The sequence below is a fragment of the Euwallacea similis genome, chromosome 5 (genome assembly GCF_039881205.1).
Source record: "Euwallacea similis isolate ESF13 chromosome 5, ESF131.1, whole genome shotgun sequence".
Taxonomy (NCBI): domain Eukaryota; kingdom Metazoa; phylum Arthropoda; class Insecta; order Coleoptera; family Curculionidae; genus Euwallacea; species Euwallacea similis.
Window position 1 is genome coordinate 2,385,404 of NC_089613.1, and position 18,760 is coordinate 2,404,163.

General features: G+C 34.4%; 2 protein-coding genes across 11 annotated transcripts in view; both read right to left on the bottom strand.

Annotated features, from left to right (window-relative positions):
* nmo (serine/threonine-protein kinase nemo) overlaps window positions 1-18,760 on the bottom strand; it is a 194,354-nt gene that overhangs the window by 48,057 nt on the left and 127,537 nt on the right. The window lies entirely within an intron of this gene.
* Window positions 1-18,760, bottom strand: part of Sarm (sterile alpha and armadillo motif) — an 85,902-nt gene that overhangs the window by 12,642 nt on the left and 54,500 nt on the right. For 8 of the 10 annotated variants that reach the window (XR_010752171.1, XM_066390717.1, XM_066390719.1 and 5 more), the window contains exons 2-5: window positions 15,226-15,327; window positions 6,289-6,531; window positions 6,069-6,158; window positions 4,543-4,707 (exon numbers count right to left, since the gene is read on the bottom strand). Coding sequence is in view for 9 of the 10 variants with exons in the window: in XM_066390717.1 (XP_066246814.1) it covers window positions 4,543-4,707; window positions 6,069-6,158; window positions 6,289-6,531; window positions 15,226-15,327 (600 nt within the window). In the remaining variant the exon portion in view is untranslated. Of the gene's footprint in view, window positions 1-4,542; window positions 4,708-6,068; window positions 6,159-6,288; window positions 6,532-10,069; window positions 10,235-15,225; window positions 15,328-18,760 lie in introns of those variants that run through there. The other 2 variants (XM_066390724.1, XM_066390721.1) reach the window with 2 other exon arrangements.

The following is an 18,760-nucleotide window of genomic DNA, read 5'->3' on the forward strand; positions in this document are numbered from 1 at the left end:
CTTTGCGGAACCATGTTCCTTCAGACATACATGCATTCGCGGATATATTGGTTTGCGTCTGGGAATTCTACGTTACAAATTTCCGATATTGTGGGAACAATTCATAATTTAGTCGGTAAAATTTTTGTGAGCAGATGGCAAGATTGAGTTGGAGAGAAACTGAAAAGATACCGTAAACAACTTCCTCGGAAGTAGTTTTCGGGTTAAGACAAGAAATTTTTGAGTTCTCAGACTTGATAACAACTGTTACATAAATATTTATTACATATATTACAATACATAAATATTGGCATACAGTTCGCTTTAGAGCTTCTGACCAAGAGTAGTTTTTTGTGTAGAAAACATTGGCGGTTTAAAATGCCGTTTCAAAATTCTAATTGCCCCAGTGGCGTAGAAAATAGGAGCAAAAAAATCTCACACAAACCTTAAAACCTCCGCCACTGGCGTATAAAACAAAAATTGAATTAGCGCTCAACTGTAGCTAATATTAATGATAATATGTATGCAAAAGCTGAGTTCTATACCTCAAATGGTCCTAAGATATCGTCAAATAATTGAAAAAAAATTGTAACACTCTGTATTTCAAAAACGGTGCGTTTGTACGCCCATATTGATAGACATTTTCTTTTTTATGATAAGCCAAGGAATCACACTCTTCATTTGCGGACACGTTTTGAAACACCCTGTGTAATAAATTTTCCCTGTTCAAGGAAGTAAAATGAAAGAAGAAATTGTGTATTTCTTAATTTTACCTACTAAACAAGCAAGTTAGGTTATTATATTTTCGGACAAAAATATTTGCATTTTGATCAAATACAAAAAATAATTCTGAATTGATTGAACTCTTTTCAAATACAAATACGAGTGCGAAGGATTAAAAAAGTTGTTTTTGTATATTACGTAGTGGGTGTGAGTACTAACCGAAGAACCTAAAGAATTTTCCTATATTTTTTATTCGTTTTATATCAAATACAATGGTGTTTTTGTATAATCGCCGATCCTTTGGGCCTTTAGGTTACTTCAAGTTTCAAACTGAGTCTAGGTGGATACGTATATCCTCCTAAAGCACATTTCTAAATGTACATATTTATGATTCCTGCCATCAAGCTGTGTTGAACAACGTGCCAAAGCGGAATTCCAAAGCGAAGCCGCGAGCTTTAATGCCATTAAACGACGCTCTGAGAGGAGTGTTTCAAGCTGCTTCACACAACTTAATCCCGGAATCTCCAATAAATTATCGGAATCGAAATAACAACAGATTTATTTATTTCTTTGTTCGTTTAAATTATTTAAATATAATTTAGAGATGTTATAACGTGTTCAGACACCTGCTTAAATGTGCACCCAGTATGGCAATATGGCCCACTATTTTGACCGTCCCTGTTTTGTTATCATGTGTGGTAACATGTTAAATAGGCGCAGATGGCAGTTGGCGGCCATATTGCCGCTATTACCGCACTAAATGTTCATTTTTTGTATGCCCGAATTCGCTATGTAAAATACTGGAAAATCATCAGAAAACTTTACGATTCCGGTTCGCGTTAGTTTCCTTCAAAAATTAGTTTTATTTAGTGATTCTTATAAATTCATATTGCTTACGTTGAATTCACAAATTTATATCCCCAAAAAGCTGCAATTTATTATTATAATTTATATATTTATTAATTATTTGGAACAGTCAATGCTCGGTTTTTAAAATTTTGCAGTTATTGTATGTCGGTAAAAAGCTGCATTTTTAGTATAAAATAAATTTTTATCTACCGCCAGTGGTGTAGTTAGGCATGAGTCAGTCGACGTTTTCGTAATGAAACGTAGAACGCCAATGGATTTTTTAAACATTTTTATTATTTTCGGACCTTCCTAACATTTTACAACAAAAAAGGTATTTTGATTTTTTTGCCTAATACTAATTAATTGGTGATATCAAATAAATATTTAAGTATTTCTCACAATTTAAATATTCACCTGATATACACTTTATTTTCCGTCCTTTTTCCTAGGTCTTGAAACGTTAACAGGGGTGATCGTCTGCGCACTTAGTAAAGGGTAAATATTATCTTCAATTAGTTTTAACTTAGACTAATGTGCAATTCCATCGCTCCTACAATCCTTACCGGTGTAAAATAAAGGAAAGAATTAACAATCCAAGGATCTAAGATATTTTTGAGTCACGCCAACGCTCATTTTGAGGTTTTATGGTACTTATTTCTGCTTGGTGTTCTTCCACCATAAATCGCATATTTCTTTTCTCTTTTTATCGTTAAGCCTGTAGTAAACATTTATTACTAAAAATAATTAATCGAACTTCTTTAATCGGATTTAATTTCATCGGATTTTGGTCTAGACATTGTGAAGCAATTAATCTCCAATTTATATGAGGATTAGCTGCGAAACTTCTAGTTCGCTTTACATCACAAAACTTAGCCCACTAAAGCCTCAAAGGATTTTAGTACAACTTCTTAATGTGCACAAACTTTTTGGCATTTTTAAACGTTGAAGCTTTCAGGACAGGTTCTACCTAATATAAAAGCTTTTAAATGCGTCACATGGCAACCCATTTTTGGATATCTGCATCGCGTGGATCAGTTAAAAAAAGGAGTTGAGGCCTATAAAAGTTAGCAATTCTCTTTGTTGTCTCGAGCCCAATATAAACAAAGCGCAGGTAAACCCCTTTTTGTGCGACATTTATTAATAGGACTAAATAAAGGTCGTAATAAAAATTTTGTCAGTGTTGTAAATTATTTTTGTGGGCAGAAGAGAAAAATTAAAGAGATAAAACGTTTAGATTTTAGTGGGAGGACAAGCTAAAAATACATAAGAACTCTTGAATATACATATGCATAAAGAGTGATAGATACATATGAAATATGAAATAATGATTCTCCTTACTTGGATATGTTGATCGTAAAATTCAACCAAACGATAAGTAAATCCAAGAAGAAAGCATTTTGAATCCATGCCTTGCAGTCAAAAATTTCCAAAAAGTTTCTTTCCTTTAGTGCCAGGAACTGACAGAGCATTATCCCTAAGGAGATTTAGTAACAATAAGCTGTAACCAATATTTGATGGCCTGAATCAGGATTTCTTGCATTTACCTAAGTCAACTAATTGTAATATATTCATCCATAAATATTTAACTTCGTTAAATTTGCATTCAATCTTATGAAACAATTTTATTTTAAATTTTCTTTCTATCTAAATTTTTCGATTAAACAAATACCTAGAATTACTGCATTGCCAACTCCCTTTTATTATAATTTAGCTAGTTGCTTTAACGAGCAACCTTTGCGAGAGCTTTTATTCAATAATAATGACCAACATACTCTAATTTTACACAGCAGCAAAAGGCTAATTGGTTTTTTCAGTCCGGGTCATTCGTACAAACCCAAAACTACAACAAAGAAAAACGCATTGAAATGCCAGTAAAAATGGTAATAAATTGTTATTTATGTGGGTCAGGCGACAACCATGGCAATTCATTTCATTACAGTTGGCACCACCAAGTTACGCAATGACTGGTGATATAGTACTGACAAAAGCAGTACTACTTTTATTACTCTAATAAATTACCATCGTGATTTCTTTTCAAATTAAAAGCTGTTTTGCTAAAATTGTGTCGAATCGTTTATGCTTCCTATAACCTTCGTGTTTAATGGCAGCGGTAATTGTTCAATCCCATTGTTTGAAATTGCTCGAAACTACGAAAATAACCTCACTAATTGTATAGTAGAATTTCAAGTAGGTCAATCGTGTGCATCTGTGGACCTATATTTAACTCCTTCTGAAGTCAAATGAAAACCATTGTTAAATGTGACCTTGAAAGATTATGAAGTGTGGTTTCATATTTGATTAACGTAAGAAGTGACCTTATGCTGCGTTGAGGTAAATCGAAATTTCGAGCTCTAAGCAATGCTAGAGCGGTTATTTCTTTCTTGAATGGGAAGGAAGAACGTAAAGCAAAAGAGAGTGTCACGAAACCAAACTGTAGCAATCAAGGGGAAAAAACTTTCCAGAGCATACAAAGTTTACTAGTAACACGAACCACTTTGAATTCTTTTTTTACGTAACGTAAACAATCGATTTCAGGTGGCCTTACATAATCGCAAGGAGCCAAATCTGGAAAATGCAAGGACCACGAGATATCACTTCTGAAGTCAGCCACTCGGGAAAAACTTTCCTCAAAAAACGCATTGAAAGTTTTGAAGAACAATATTCGCGACGCGGTTGTCAACATATCGGTAGCTATGCTGGATAGCGTTGAGAGTCACTTTAAGGGACTTATCACAGAATACATCGAAACACACGATATCTCAGACTTATTTTCAAAATTTTTCCAACCTGAACTAAATTTAATTTCTTGTGTCAATCAAGTTGGCTTCTCTAACTGAAACTATCCTGATCTGCCTGAACGGATTTTATAGCAACCTGAATAGCTCGATTTTCTTCCAAACTCACGACCAGTTTACACATTTCTGAACAGTTTGGAAAGAAAAAAGCAAAAATTGCCACAATCCTCCTCTAATAACGAAAACTTTGACTCACCTTTGTCTTCACAAAGTTATTTGTGGTTTTGTGCTGAAAAGTCAAACTTTCTATGGCATTGTTGGGCTGTGGCGATCCCACTTCTGAAGGCGCTCTGCTATCATCTGGATAAGTAATGACCGGCTCAGAGTTTACCTCATTGTTGTCATCATTGTCATCATCCACCTAAGAATAAACAGAACCTGAAATTATCTTCCAAACTCAAATCTGAAATGTGGCAGAAAACTGTTTTCACCATAGGTATCCCATACTTAAAATCTGATGTTAGACACAAAAGCAAAAAAATCAACATAAAAAAAGATTGTTTTAAATAATATGATTTCTCTAATGATGTAATTTTAATTATTTGTGATTAATTACACAGATGTTTTCATGATAGAACGTTTTAAAAAAATGTTTAAAAAAACTGCTTCAAGCAAAAAAATCATATTAATATGCCTTGTTATTGTGTCTTTTTTTGCTAAAAGGACCACCAAACCATCGGACAAATGTGTTAGGATTAGTAATTATTTATTATGCTAATCCTGCTAAATACGTTTCCTTTAAAATTCCCACGAGCAAATTGGGGAGTGGCTGCAAAAGCCATCAAATAAGTTTGGACATTAGATACTACTAAAAGCAACATTTTCAGAAATCCTCTTTAATGCGTGATAAACCAATTTTTCATTGAGGAATCTATCGCAGAGCAATATATTTAGGTTTTAGAAATAGAAATGCCTCTAAAATGGGTTCTATGTTAGGGTCAAATAATTACAGAAAAAAATTTATTAAATTGGAGTGTCTACAGCATTTCCCACTGTATTAAGAAGGGATCACTGTAATTCAGAATAGCCGATTGTTATTTGTGGTGTCAAGGGTAATTCAGAAATTCTTATGTGTAATTTAGGTTAGTCAACTGTAAGCTGATTCAGAAATCATTTAAGGCTACTCCTAGTTGTCAGGTGCAAAATCTAAGAAAGCGACAATGATAATTCAGTAAATATTGCAATCTAGAATGTATGTGGTTTACAAACAAGCAATTCTATAATTCACGTTCCCCAAAACTCTGAATTACATTTGATATATTCTGAAATACAACTTAAGCTTTCTGACTTATAGTTGACTATTTTAAGTTACTTTCGAAGCTTTCTAAGTTATAGTGTCTATTCTAAATTACTTTTGACGCTCTCAGAATTACCCTTGATTTTTCTAAACAGGAAACAGCTGTTTCAATCGCAACTCATATATCAAATAAGGGCCCAAAAAGCAAGTTTTCTACTCATTTTAAACTGAAAGAAAAATCCTAAAAAAACTGCTTTTTTCACATGCATATTTTGGCATGCTTTATTATTGTTGTTGTCCCATCACGCCTGACATCGCTAAGTACAAGATTTATGTATTTAAAATTCTTCTCTTCAACACAAAAACGTAAACTGAACGATGTCCGCATGATTTAACACTGGGTTTAACCTGATCAAAAAAGAGTGAAGCCACAATTTTCTGCATCACAAGGTTAAAGCTACCAACTGCGAACCAAAAGTGTTTACCTGTACCCCGTTAACTTTCGGTTTTGATATCGTTCGTCTTTTAGCTGAGGGTTTCCATCCCAGGCTAACATGTCGTTTCACGTATCTCGACTAAAGAAAAATGATGATGCTGTTTCGTTGGTGGTCCTCTTAGATGTTATTTCAAAAAAATGTATTGTACACGAGTTGATGTATGTACGAGACGAGTTAGGATCAATGCGAAGTGGTGAGAGACACTTACTAAATTTTCGAGGGAGCTCCTAAGTTTCTGGATAGTGTTGGGTAATTTGTAGGTCGACAAGCTGATATTCTTCATTTCGTTCTTCATGTTCTTCATGTTGTTTTGCAAATCCACCAGGTCAGATTTCGCAGCCTTCAAATCTGAAGTCGACGATACATGAACCCTCTGAGTTGAAGTGCTCGTTGACGAGCTTTGGGACTTTACACGTGTGGTCGTTGAGCTCGATTGCGAATTTGATTGCAACTGGAAGAAAATGCAATGCAATAAAAAATATCTTAATACTTGTTGTTTAAATACAACATTTGAGCCCCAAGAGTCTCGATTGCAGAAAAGGAATAATTATTACAGAATTTGGAGAAACATAACTAGACTCTTTCTTCTAGAACTGAAAAGAAGAATTATTTACTGGGGAAGTAGTTTAAATTCGTAATTTTTAGTGCTTACGTATACGTAAGTACAATCAATATTAACCCTCCGAATACCTGGTGGAATCGCTGACGGCCCCACGCCCTAGTTTTTCTAATGTAAAATTATTAAAACATGATTTTCTTATTAAACTGCAGAAATGTTATCTCCCAGCCATCTGTATTTCTTGCAGCAGAATATTTTTTACAACATTCAAAATAAATTTATTACGAATTTTTGTTCTTAAAAAACGAAGTATTTGTAAACTTGGTATTTGTATTATAGTATTCCTAATTTAAAGCATCGAACCTTTCAGATTTAACTGTGTAAACATTACATAAGTAGTTAGTCATGTTGGTTGTTGTGTTCACTCTTTCTCTGTTTCTCTCCGACGTTTTATTTTTCCAAAAAAATTCCCCATCTTCCCTTCATGGAAATGTTGACACTTAGTTTCTGTTGGGTCCGAATGGAAGGACCAAATATGAATTGAGTGTAGAGGAACCAACTGTGTGGTGCAGGTCGAGCATCAAAGTGTATAATCCTTCCCATTTATCAAAATGTGGGGCTTCCACCAGTGGCAGCCAAGATGATTATGGACTGGATATTTGACTGTCCCTATGATCCAAAGTAATGGACCGTTGCTCACAATCTGTCCATGCGGAAGAAGAAGCAAGGCATGGTGTCTTAGAGGAGGGACTGGAACGCCTTTCTCCAACCAATCAGCTAAAGAAGAGATCAAGATGTTTCTTCTGCCCAAGAAGCATTAGCGCCAAAATCAATGCCAAGTGCCATAAGTGTAAGAAATTTGTCTCCAAGGAACAACAAAATACCTTCATCATATGCAAACAGTGTAAGTAATTTTTTTAAGCCTTTTACATTTCAATGCGTAACGTTTGAAAATATCGTATAATTTATTGAACTTGATTTCCTTCATTTATTAGGTTGTTCGGAAAGTAATTTCGTTTTTTCCCGACAGAGGATTTAATGGTATTTTTTTGCACTTAACCTCACACTTAAGCCATATAATTTTTATATGCTTTGAGAGCTCATATAACAAGGCTTGTGTGTGAAACATTTCAATTAATTCTACGCAGTAGTTTTTGGTTGGTGCCCTTTTAAATATGGAGAGCGATAAGCAGCATTTTCGACATATCCTACTGTTTTACTACAGAAAGGGTAAAAATGCTGTTCAAGCCAGAAAGAAATTGACCGATGTGTATGGAGAAGGTGTGTTGACAGTACGCCAGTGTCAGAACTGGTTCTCTAAATTTCGATCTGGCAATTTTGATGTCGAAGATGCACCACGTTCGGGAAGGCCGGTTGAAGCTGATAAAGACGCCATAAAGGCATTAGTTGATGCGAACCGTCGAATAACAACACGTGAGATCGGATTGAAGTTAAATTTATCGAATTCAACAGTTTATGACCACTTGAAAGGCCTGGGATTATCCTCGAAGCTCGATATATGGGTTCCCCATGTTCTCACAGAGAGAAATCTGTGTCGCCGCATTGACGTCTGCGATTCGCTTCTCAAACGTGACAAAAATGATCCGTTTTTGAAGCGCATCATTACTGGGGACGAAAAATGGGTTGTATACAACAACGTCAAACGCAAGAGGTCATGGAGCAAAAAAGATGAATCGACTCAAACCATTTCCAAAGCCGATATTCACCAAAAAAAGGTGATGCTGTCTGTTTGGTGGGATTTTAAAGGAATCGTTTTTTTTGAGCTTTTACCGGATAACACAACGATTAATTCGGAAGTCTACTGCCAGCAGCTGGACAAACTGAAGGATGCACTTCAACAGAAAAGACCCGAACTAATCAACAGAAAAGGTGTAGTGTTTCACCAAGACAACGCGAGACCTCACACAAGTTTGGTCACTCGCCAAAAGCTTTTACAGCTTGAATGGGACACAATGCCACACCCACCATATTCTCCAGACCTGGCACCATCGGATTATTATTTGTTCCGGTCACTCCAAAATTTTTTAGACGGTAAAACTTTCATCTCAAATGATGAGGTCAAAAACCACCTCGATCAGTTTTTTGCCAGCAAAGACAAAAAATTTTATGAGCGTGGAATTATGCTACTACCAGAAAGATGGCAAAAGGTGTTGGACCAGAACGGCCAATATATAATTTAATAAAGCATTTGTTTATTATACGAAAACTGTCATTCATTTTCACATAAAAAAACGAAATTACTTTCCGAACAACCTGATATATCACTCATTTATTAACAAAAATTGAGGAATAAAACAGCGGGGGTTCTTGAGAAACCCCACTCAGTACGCCGTATAAAATGTTTCAACTGGTATTCGGAGGGTTAAGTAAGTAATAAAGTTCTAAAAAGGGAAACTTGCAAATAAATCTGAAAAAAATGAAATTAAGCATAAATAACGACAAAATAAAACAGGTAATGCATGAAATGAAGCAAATATAGAGATTTGGTATTAAAATATGAGTCGCAGTCCACATATAGAACGATCATATATCATAATCAATCATATATTGACTTATTATTTGCTTAATCTCTTCAATTACCTGTATTATTTTGTGACTATTTTGCTGCAAAGTAGATGTGTTTCCAAATTTCCATTTTGAAATTTTATCATTTATCTCATATTTGTTGCAATGCTCTAAAAATTCTAAATTTAAATTATTTTCCCTTATTACCCCACCCTTTTTCAAAATCTCTTGAAAGATAGAGTCTTCTGCAAGCGAAGGGAGTTCACAACGTTTTCGATACTTGAATTTTTCATCTCAAATCGTGCATTTTAAAAGCTCTTAAGGTCAGTTTATTATTGAGTAGTTAACTTTTAACAAGTTCATAGCATTGTTGAAATGAGGGTCTCGTTGGTTCGAATCGATCGAATTCCCGTGCCTCCGAATGTAAAAGGAGATTTAAGCTAAACGAAGGTTGATTCCAAGGAAGTTTTTTTGGGAAAATTATTTTCAAATAATTTTATTTTTAATTCCTTGTTTTGGCATTTCAGTCAACAGCTTTTAACTCAGTGTTTTACATTTTTTCTGCGCTTTCTCAAGCCCGTAGCCCAAACCTACGTAAATAATATGCCTGGGATAATGGGAAAACTCAAAAACTAAACCAACTGGTCTCGTTCAAGAAAAAATTGGCCTGCTCATAGGTTTCTGAATGCCAGTAACGTAAAATGGATGTTGCTCGTGCCATGTATGAGTCAGTTGTCATCTGCTCTGGAATTTCTATGTGTCGTAAACATTTATTTTGGATATATTTAGCTACAACAACTGCTATAAATAAATTCAAATTCAAATGCCTATATCGGAAATTTGTCACTGTAGTATCATAGGGGCGCATTTTAATTTTAAAAATCATCATAGTCCAAAAATTTACCTTAAAATACACTAGTTATCCAAAAAAGCACTGAATGTCACCTTTACACGTGAATTATAATTACCGGAAAGGTTAAATAAAGCGGAAAAAACCTCGAAAAATGTAAGAAAAAGAAAATATAAAATGTTAGTACTTTCGCGGTATAAGCAGCCGCGTCGGGTCGGATTCGAACTGGATGAAAATTTTATCCCAACTAGAATTTAAAAGCTTTGCTGATCAGTCATCTAGATATTTTTGGGCTGTGTGACCGTTGGGCTATATTTTGAACCCTCTTGAGTATTTCGTCCATTGGACATCGGCCAGGTATCAACTCACTAATGTTCCCAGTAAATGTACTCACTAGCAATCTAACAGCATTACGTCACCTATAAATGGCATTCTTAGAAACATTAGCTTTTATGTATTCTGGAAAACACTTCAAAACTTGAGTGCTCATTTTCCTTATTATTATTGTATATAAGTCTGGATGTGAATCAAATTGCACAAAATTGCTTGAAGTGAATGAAGGTGCCCACTCATCTGTTTATGTTTTAAAATATAGTAGTATTTTGGAGGCCAATGAGTCACATAGTTGTTTGATTGTGTTTCTGTTTCATAGAGCAAAGGGAGTTGAAATTTGAGAAATTGATCAAGCTATTGGAATATGTCTGTAAATTTTGAAAACCTAAAGAAAGTTCTTTTTTACAACCCATACCCTTGAAAATTGATTTTAAGTTAGTTAATTTTAAATTAAGCATCAATCAGGATACTGCGTAAAATGAAAGAAAAAGTCTAAATTAAAAAAAAACCTGCGACAAGTTGGGGGAAAGATTTTTTATAGGTTTGAAAGCTATAAAAATAATTCACAATATACGAGTCTTATAATTGTTCTTCAAAGTTGTACTGAGATAAGATTGTGAAAAGTGACAATTCTTGGATAACTTATTTAATCGCTCCAAAGCCTAAAGAATTTCCCTAACTTAAGCTAATATAAACTTTCAAAATGAAATCAATGTAACATGATAACATTGACACACACATGTAAGTTATGAATCCATATAAAACAAATTCAAAAATTGTTATTTTGCGTGGGAAAAACTAATTTTCTTTGTGGATCACTTTCAGCAGATTTCTGACAGTTTTTGGCAGTCATATATAAAGTATTGAAACTTACACCAACGTTTATTATATGATACGTATATGATTGAGAACTATGGAATCAGACTTCTAACGATTATTAAGTGCAATAGAAAACATTCTAGTATAAGAACCCATGTCCGGAAATGTCTTCCTAAGGCATTATAGCCTTATGATGCCTTAAGACAGTTAAGTCCAAAAACGTGTTTTATTGAGTTAATTTATTTATTTTCAAGCCAGAACTTTTTCAAAACGTCCCATCAATCGCCCAACAGCAAATGTGGCTACAACAAGATGGTGCGTCTGCACACTTTTCTATTCAAGCCCGTCAGTAGTGTGGTCCAGTTCCATAACCCCCTGAGTCACCCGATCTAACACCTTTAGATTTCTTTTACATATCATGTAACAAGGGAAATGTAAAGTCTCTAGTTTATGAAACGCCACTGGGAACAGAGCAAGACCTGATTCCACGAATTACTGCAATATTTGAAGTCGTTCAAAACGGTTATCAAAAATTTTTAGCCAAGTCCTCAGAAACCGTACGACGTTTAAACAGGTGCGTTTAAGTTTAAGGACGACATTTTGAATAAATATTGTAGTGTTATGCTGTACAAATATATTAAAATGAAACATATTAAAACTCAATAAAACATTTTTGCACATAACTGTCTTAAAGCATCATAAGGCCGTAACGCCTTAAGGAGATATTTCCGGATATGGGTTTTAATTCTCAAATGTATTCTATTATTGCACTGAATAATCTCTAGAAGTTTGATCTCACAGTTCTAAAACGCCCTGTATACGGTATTTACATAAATAAAGATCAATACATAACATGTCTCCACGAGTTCTCATCAGTAATGAAGACCTGTGTAGGTTGCGTTACGGATATGGCTACACACGTTGCTAATCTAAAATCGACTATAATGCGGCATATGTTTAGAATTAATTATATATGCAAAATGGATGAAATGTTTTCTTGATGGGAGACGAAATGAAGAAAATTTATTAAGAACATTTTTTAAGAATTCGTAAAAGCTTTTACGGGAATTGCTAGCTTTTTTGAAGAATTCGGAAATTGGGGGCGATTAGAGTTTATAACGTGAAATTCAAAAATTCGCACAATTTCAAATTTTATCCGATCACTTTCACTTTTTTTAAGTTCCCGTCCGCACAGGTGGAACATGTTTGGACATTTTTAAAAATTTTTTGCTTGTCACGTTCGAGTGTTACAGGGTGAAACGTAATTAACAGATCACAAACTGACCTCAAACACGCAAAATTCAGTTAAATGATTCGCTTAATATAAGAGTTATACGATATCTTGCCACAGGTTGTTTTCTCTGTCTCCGAGCTCTAGGTATTCGACTTCGTGGAAGAGAATTTTTTGGACCCTTCAGGACCCCGATATAGACAGAAAAAGTTCTTGCACGCAAATACATCGAAAGTGCTTATTTACATCTTAGTTTCCATGGTAGAAACAGTGAATTTACGACTTAGGAGAATTGTTTTATTTTACGGCCTGTTGTTCACAGTAGAGATCCCTAAAGTTACAATAACACCCGTCGCTCTTTGCAACTGGCCGTAAAGCAACAATAACGCTTGTTCATTTTTTAGCAGCCTGTAATCAAATAATTAGGTATAATATTATTCTGTTTGCATGTAAAAGATTAAAAAACATCATCAGTCCTTAAAATTTTCTACGTACCACGGGCCGAAAGAAGGAATGACTGAATAAAGGCCCTCTGCATCGCATTGGGCCTCAAACTTCGTCCGCGGGCGTAATCTGCTTTCAGCATAAATGACTATTAACATGTCAATTTTTACCCCCGTTTACAATCTCTAGATCCTTTTTAGATTTCTCCTTCTAGGAAGCTCTTAAATGCAGGGAAGATGTCCCAAATAATGTTCTTTCATGACATTGGGCGGCAGGCCTACCTGGGTCTCCACAGAAAGAAGCCTCACGCGGACCCTACACTTGCAGAAATGGCAGGTTAATGATTTTTTTTAATTTTCTTACTCAGCCACGCTGTGTTTTGACGAACAATTTATAAACAACACGTCTAAACGGTGGAAGATCAGAGAATTTATTTATGGACATTACTGAGGCATTTGACAGCATCTGGCATTAACAAATTAAAGTATTTCATCAGACATCAGGCAGTGAGAACCTTGAAAAAGCATAAATATCGCCCAGTGAAAATTGATATCAATCAAGTTTTACAATCAGGAGAAACCGAACGAAACGTAACGTTTTGTAAGAATATCGTGGAACGTTGGAGCAAAATCTCCATTTCCTTTCCAACGTGCTATTTACGAATGAGTGCAAGTTTACTAACTCGGGCATGTTCAATAACCACAATGAACATGTCTCGTCTCCTGAAAATCCACACAAATACCAAGGACGTCAACCGCAAGCACGTTTTGGGCTAAGTGTATAATTAGTTTATTTGACGATACGATCATTGGCCCGTAGATTTATGAAGACAATTTGACTGCACATGGGTAATTGCATTTTTTAGAGACTTACTTTACGAATTACATCGATAACAACATTTGCCTCAATCGTTTGAATGATCTCTGGTTCCAAGAAGATGGTACTCCGCCACATAACGGTAGTAGACTGGTCGATTATTTGTCTGAAATATTTCCCGGTAGAGTCATTTCAAATAATGGAGATGGGTTGGTCGGCACGTAGACCCGATCTTTCCCCCATTAGGTTATTATTAATGGGAAAATACCCAGCGATGTTGATGAGCTGCGAAGGAAGATCATCACAACTTTAAGAAACGAAATAGGAAAAAGAAACGTTTTAAGATCGATGCTGAATTTAAGAAGATGCGTAGAGCTGTGTTTGGAAGTGGAAGGTAAACCTTTAGAGCATCTCTTATAATTGTTTGTATTTACTTGTTTCACATTTTATTATTTCCAAGGCATTCTTAGCAAAATTTAAATTTTTGATATTTCCACCAAATTACAAGACCAAATTTCAACATGTGACACACCATCATAGTCAGGAAAAATAGATCAATTTTAAAAAATGTGAAAATTTAAAATGGCATTCATAAGAAAAAATGAAGGTTGTCGAAAATCATAGAGTCGTCATAGCGTCAAATATGACATAATTACTTTGCAGAAGTAAAGTTGATGAAGTGATAACAATATGGTTACCAAGATTCTCCTAGTTGAACTCCAGAAACGGATACCCCGTATACAGGGTGTTATTTAAGTACGTGGCCAAACTTCAAGAAATGATTCCTAGGGTGATTCTAAGATGAAAAGTTTATATAAACAGATGTCCGATAATGCTTCGTTTTCAAGATATAGGGTTTCAGTGTTTTTTAAATCTTTACATATTAAAAAAATTCTCCTACCTAAACCCCTCACAGAATCACCCCCTGAAGTTTGGTCGCGTACTTAAATAACACCCTGTATACATATGAGCGTTCCCTCTTCTGAGACGCCGTGACGATCCAAAGATTTCAAATCGAAAAATTTTGAAAAGACGAAATTCGACTGTAGAACGACCCTGGCCCAAGTCCCTTCCCCTTATCGGACTAACTGTAAAGTAGTCTCGTCGAAAAGCCCAAAAAACCTTCCTCTTTAAACCGCCCATGGCCGCTGACCGCTGATGATTATGAAGTAGTTAGTGAATCGTAAGGAGAAATACATCTGGGCTTTATAATAAAAACCACAGTAATATCTGCCTTAAACTTCACATCTGACACGCTCTTAACCACCTTCATAATTTAGTGTAAAAGGCACCTTTATGCGCTCACCTACATAATCTTTACTCTACTGCCCACATTCTGTATTCTAAAAACAATTAGTGTAAACACGTTCATTCGTTGCAAACGAGGTTCAAGGAAATTGTTATCTGCGACATTTATAGCTTAAAATTTAGTATCTTTCGCAGAAAATCGATGACTAAACCATATTGAGATTCTGTAGAGAATCTCTCTCTTAATGGTTAACTTATTCGGTAAGGCAACCTATTTACCGAGTTTTGATTCAACAGTTATTTTTTGAGATTCTATTACCTGTGAAGTTGTAGTCACTATCGTCCTCGATGGATTCTTCAATGTTAGCATATTCGGCTCGTTCCCGTTTGCATTATGGTCATTTGGAAAGTCGGTAGCCATCTGGAACGAACAATAAAACAATTTTATCATCAAGGATGTCAGTATAGCATGTCAGTGCTAAAACATTATTTACAACAGCCTACACATCTCGTCAATTTACATCTACATACTTTTATAAATCAACTGCCATGTTTCTTCTTTAATATTAACTTAAACATTGCAAGTAAACAATATTTACGACGTTATGTTAATCAGGGGATTACTATTTTCATCACATACCTACAATTAAGACTACAACACCTGAACCAAACTTGAACGCTGAAACAGAACTATGCCATCAATAAACAAAATGTAAAAATGTTAAATGTAAACATTTTATGATGGAAAGGAAAAATACTCATCGAAAAATACTGATCAAATCTGTTATTGTAAAGAATTTGCGTGTGTTAATTGGTGCATTAGTGTGCTCCAATTATTATTTTGTTGATGCTGACCGAAATGTCTTAAATAACAGCGACAAATTATGACTAACAAATCACACATTCCTAACTGAATAAATCAATAATTTAAAAAAGATGGTTATCGTACCAAAAAGTCAATAATACATTATAATCTAAATAAGAATAATTTTGTTACGCGAAACGTTATTTGTCTTATCAATAACTTTGCATTTAAAATACTAAGTTAAGCCTACAAACAAATTAGTTCGATTTTTAATATTTTTATAATTTTTCACTCTATGACTTAAGACGAAATTATCAAAAATCTCTTTATCAAAATATACCGTTGAGGATCACAATTCTTTCATTTCTGTGTATACATATTACAGGACATTACAGCAGTTTCAAGACATTACATCGCCATTACGAGCAAAAGTAATTCTTAATCCTCAAAAAAACTAAATTAATATTTTAATTAAAAAAAAACAAAGATTTAGTCATTTTTTTATCCTTTGAATTATCAAGCAAATAATATTATCTTCACGTGCCTGTATTTTAGTCCAGGGTGGACAATTTCTGTCTTTGCTTCGCAATTAGAATTAAGATTTTGTATGTTTTTTATACATTTTATGATTCAAAGTCATAACTTAAAATTCAATATAAAATTTTTTTTTTGCTCTTTTGCTTTCTTATTAAATGACTGTTAATTAATAGCTTTGTAGGTACGTTCGTAGGTATATTTCAGCGTACAGACTATTTCCATTACAGAAAGTGATAATCGCTACAATGAAACTATCAACATGTCGATTTTTCTGTCGAAAACTACAATGTGGCGCCCATAAGGAAAAATACAGTTAATGATGGTAGCCGAAAGACGAAACGTCGGATGGCAAATTTGAAAACAACATCTGAGAAAAGCTAGTAATGAAAATATGCTTGTGATTTTGAACTTCCTTATTAAATAATGCTAAAAAATATATAGAAACGAAATCTCTAATTTTTGTTTTTTTCAGATATAGTCGGAAGTACGCGGAAAATTCAAATGTTGAAAACGGCTTTTGATCAAGCGCTAAATTATGCAATTTTATTCCCATTTAAACTTTTCGTACCTCCTCTAGTTTCCGAGATCCCAACGGTGAGGGCCGAATTTGAAATACCCTGTATATCAAGGGAGACAGAAGCACAAGACATTTATTGGAGAAAGCAGAGATAGATATTACTACCTATCACCATTTCGTTTCAATATCAGCGAATTACCTTTACCTTGCCCGTGATAAAGTTCTGTTCCTTTGACGATTATTTTCTTGACAGCCAGAGAAAACACATATTTTTCACAGTTTTTACAGCAAAAATAACCGATTCACACTCATTTAATTCAAACATACAAAATTCGCTATTGAACTATTATTTATAAACTAACAATAAGCGGAAGGTTAACACAACTTGAATTTATTTCTTCTGGTACCAAACTCAGTCATACTTGTGCTTGAGTAATTAATCTTATCGCAAATTATTATCGTTTCGTTAAAGCTGCGTCGTCGCTACATTTTATAATTTACATGCATTACATCTATTTTCGACGTAACTTATCTCGCTTTGGTATTGCTTGATAAGCTGTAGGAGTATGCATCTTGGTAAATACGAGACGTTATGTGATGTTTCTTTACTTTTATTGTCATTATTTGCCATTGTCTTTTTATACCGGGTGTCCAGGCGAACCCTGGACATAGGAAATTAACATGGGAAATCGGTTTTTATTTTTTGCACCTGCACGGATTAACCAATTGAGAAACTTTTACATGGAGATCATTTATATAGTACTCAAGATCGACCATCATTCTGCAATTTTTTCAATCTTCTAATTAGAACCGTTTTGGCTCAAAAAGCATTCAAATTTCAAAAATTTGAATGTCCCGCGTAATCATCCGAGGCCACGATTGGTCAGAGTCAAGGTCGGAACTAAACAAACACAAAGTCGCCAACTACATAACCGTAAAAACTCCATGTCAAATGAATTTTCTCTTTTTGTTAATTTCCAAGTAATTTTTAATTTATTTATGAGTTAATTTTGTGAAAAATCAACGGAAAACCTGAAGATAATTATCGTGGGATCTGCTTTGATGTACTCGCAGTAAGTAAAAAAGTTTCTTATTAACCTATGATGATAACACAAAGACCTAACCTATTTCTTCTATTTCACTAACTAGACATAATTAAAATTAAAAAAAAAACGTTTTGAGTCAAAACAGCTCTAATTAGAAGATTAAAAAAATTACGGAATGATGGCCGGTCTTGAGTACTACGACCTCCATGTAAAAGTTCTTTAATTGGTTAATCCGTGCGGGCGCAAAAAAATAAAAACCGATTTCCCACGTTAATTTCCTATGTCCAGGGTTTGGCTGGACACTCGGTATGTATTTTTGTCCAGATTTTACTTTCAATCTGACCATCAGTAATCCATGTGCTCTTAAAGGATGGTTAAACTCCCTTGTAAATTGTATCTGGACATGTCTTCCAGTTGAAAATTTTCTTTTTTAATGAAAATTTTTATAATACCGGTTTGAATATAGATTCCTAGTGTCTTCAAATCGAAAATGGAAGATTTTCGAAAAATTTAGGATGGAGTAGCAATTCAGTAATACGTCAATGAATATTGGATGCAAAATTTGTTCTTTTATCCAAGGAAACACTTCGAAGTTGTAGTATATAAAAAATAATGAAAACAATTTAACATGTTCAGAATTTGCTGTGAAACTGACCAAATGAGTATATCAAACCTCGCAAAATAATACAAGGAAAACTAAAGATGTATAGAGAGTGGGTAAATGTATGAAATGCAGAAATTTGTCAAGAATTGAAAAAATGTAAAAAAAAGGGGAATACATATTTTCAATCGAAACACAACGAAAGTTAGATCGAGGGTTGAATAATCACTACAGTAATTGTAAAAGAAAAAACTTAGAATAAGTGCAGAACATCCAATTAGTAATATCTAGGGTAATATGAAATGTCTCTTGGATTACTTAGGCAAGTCAAGCTTCTGTAATTCCGGC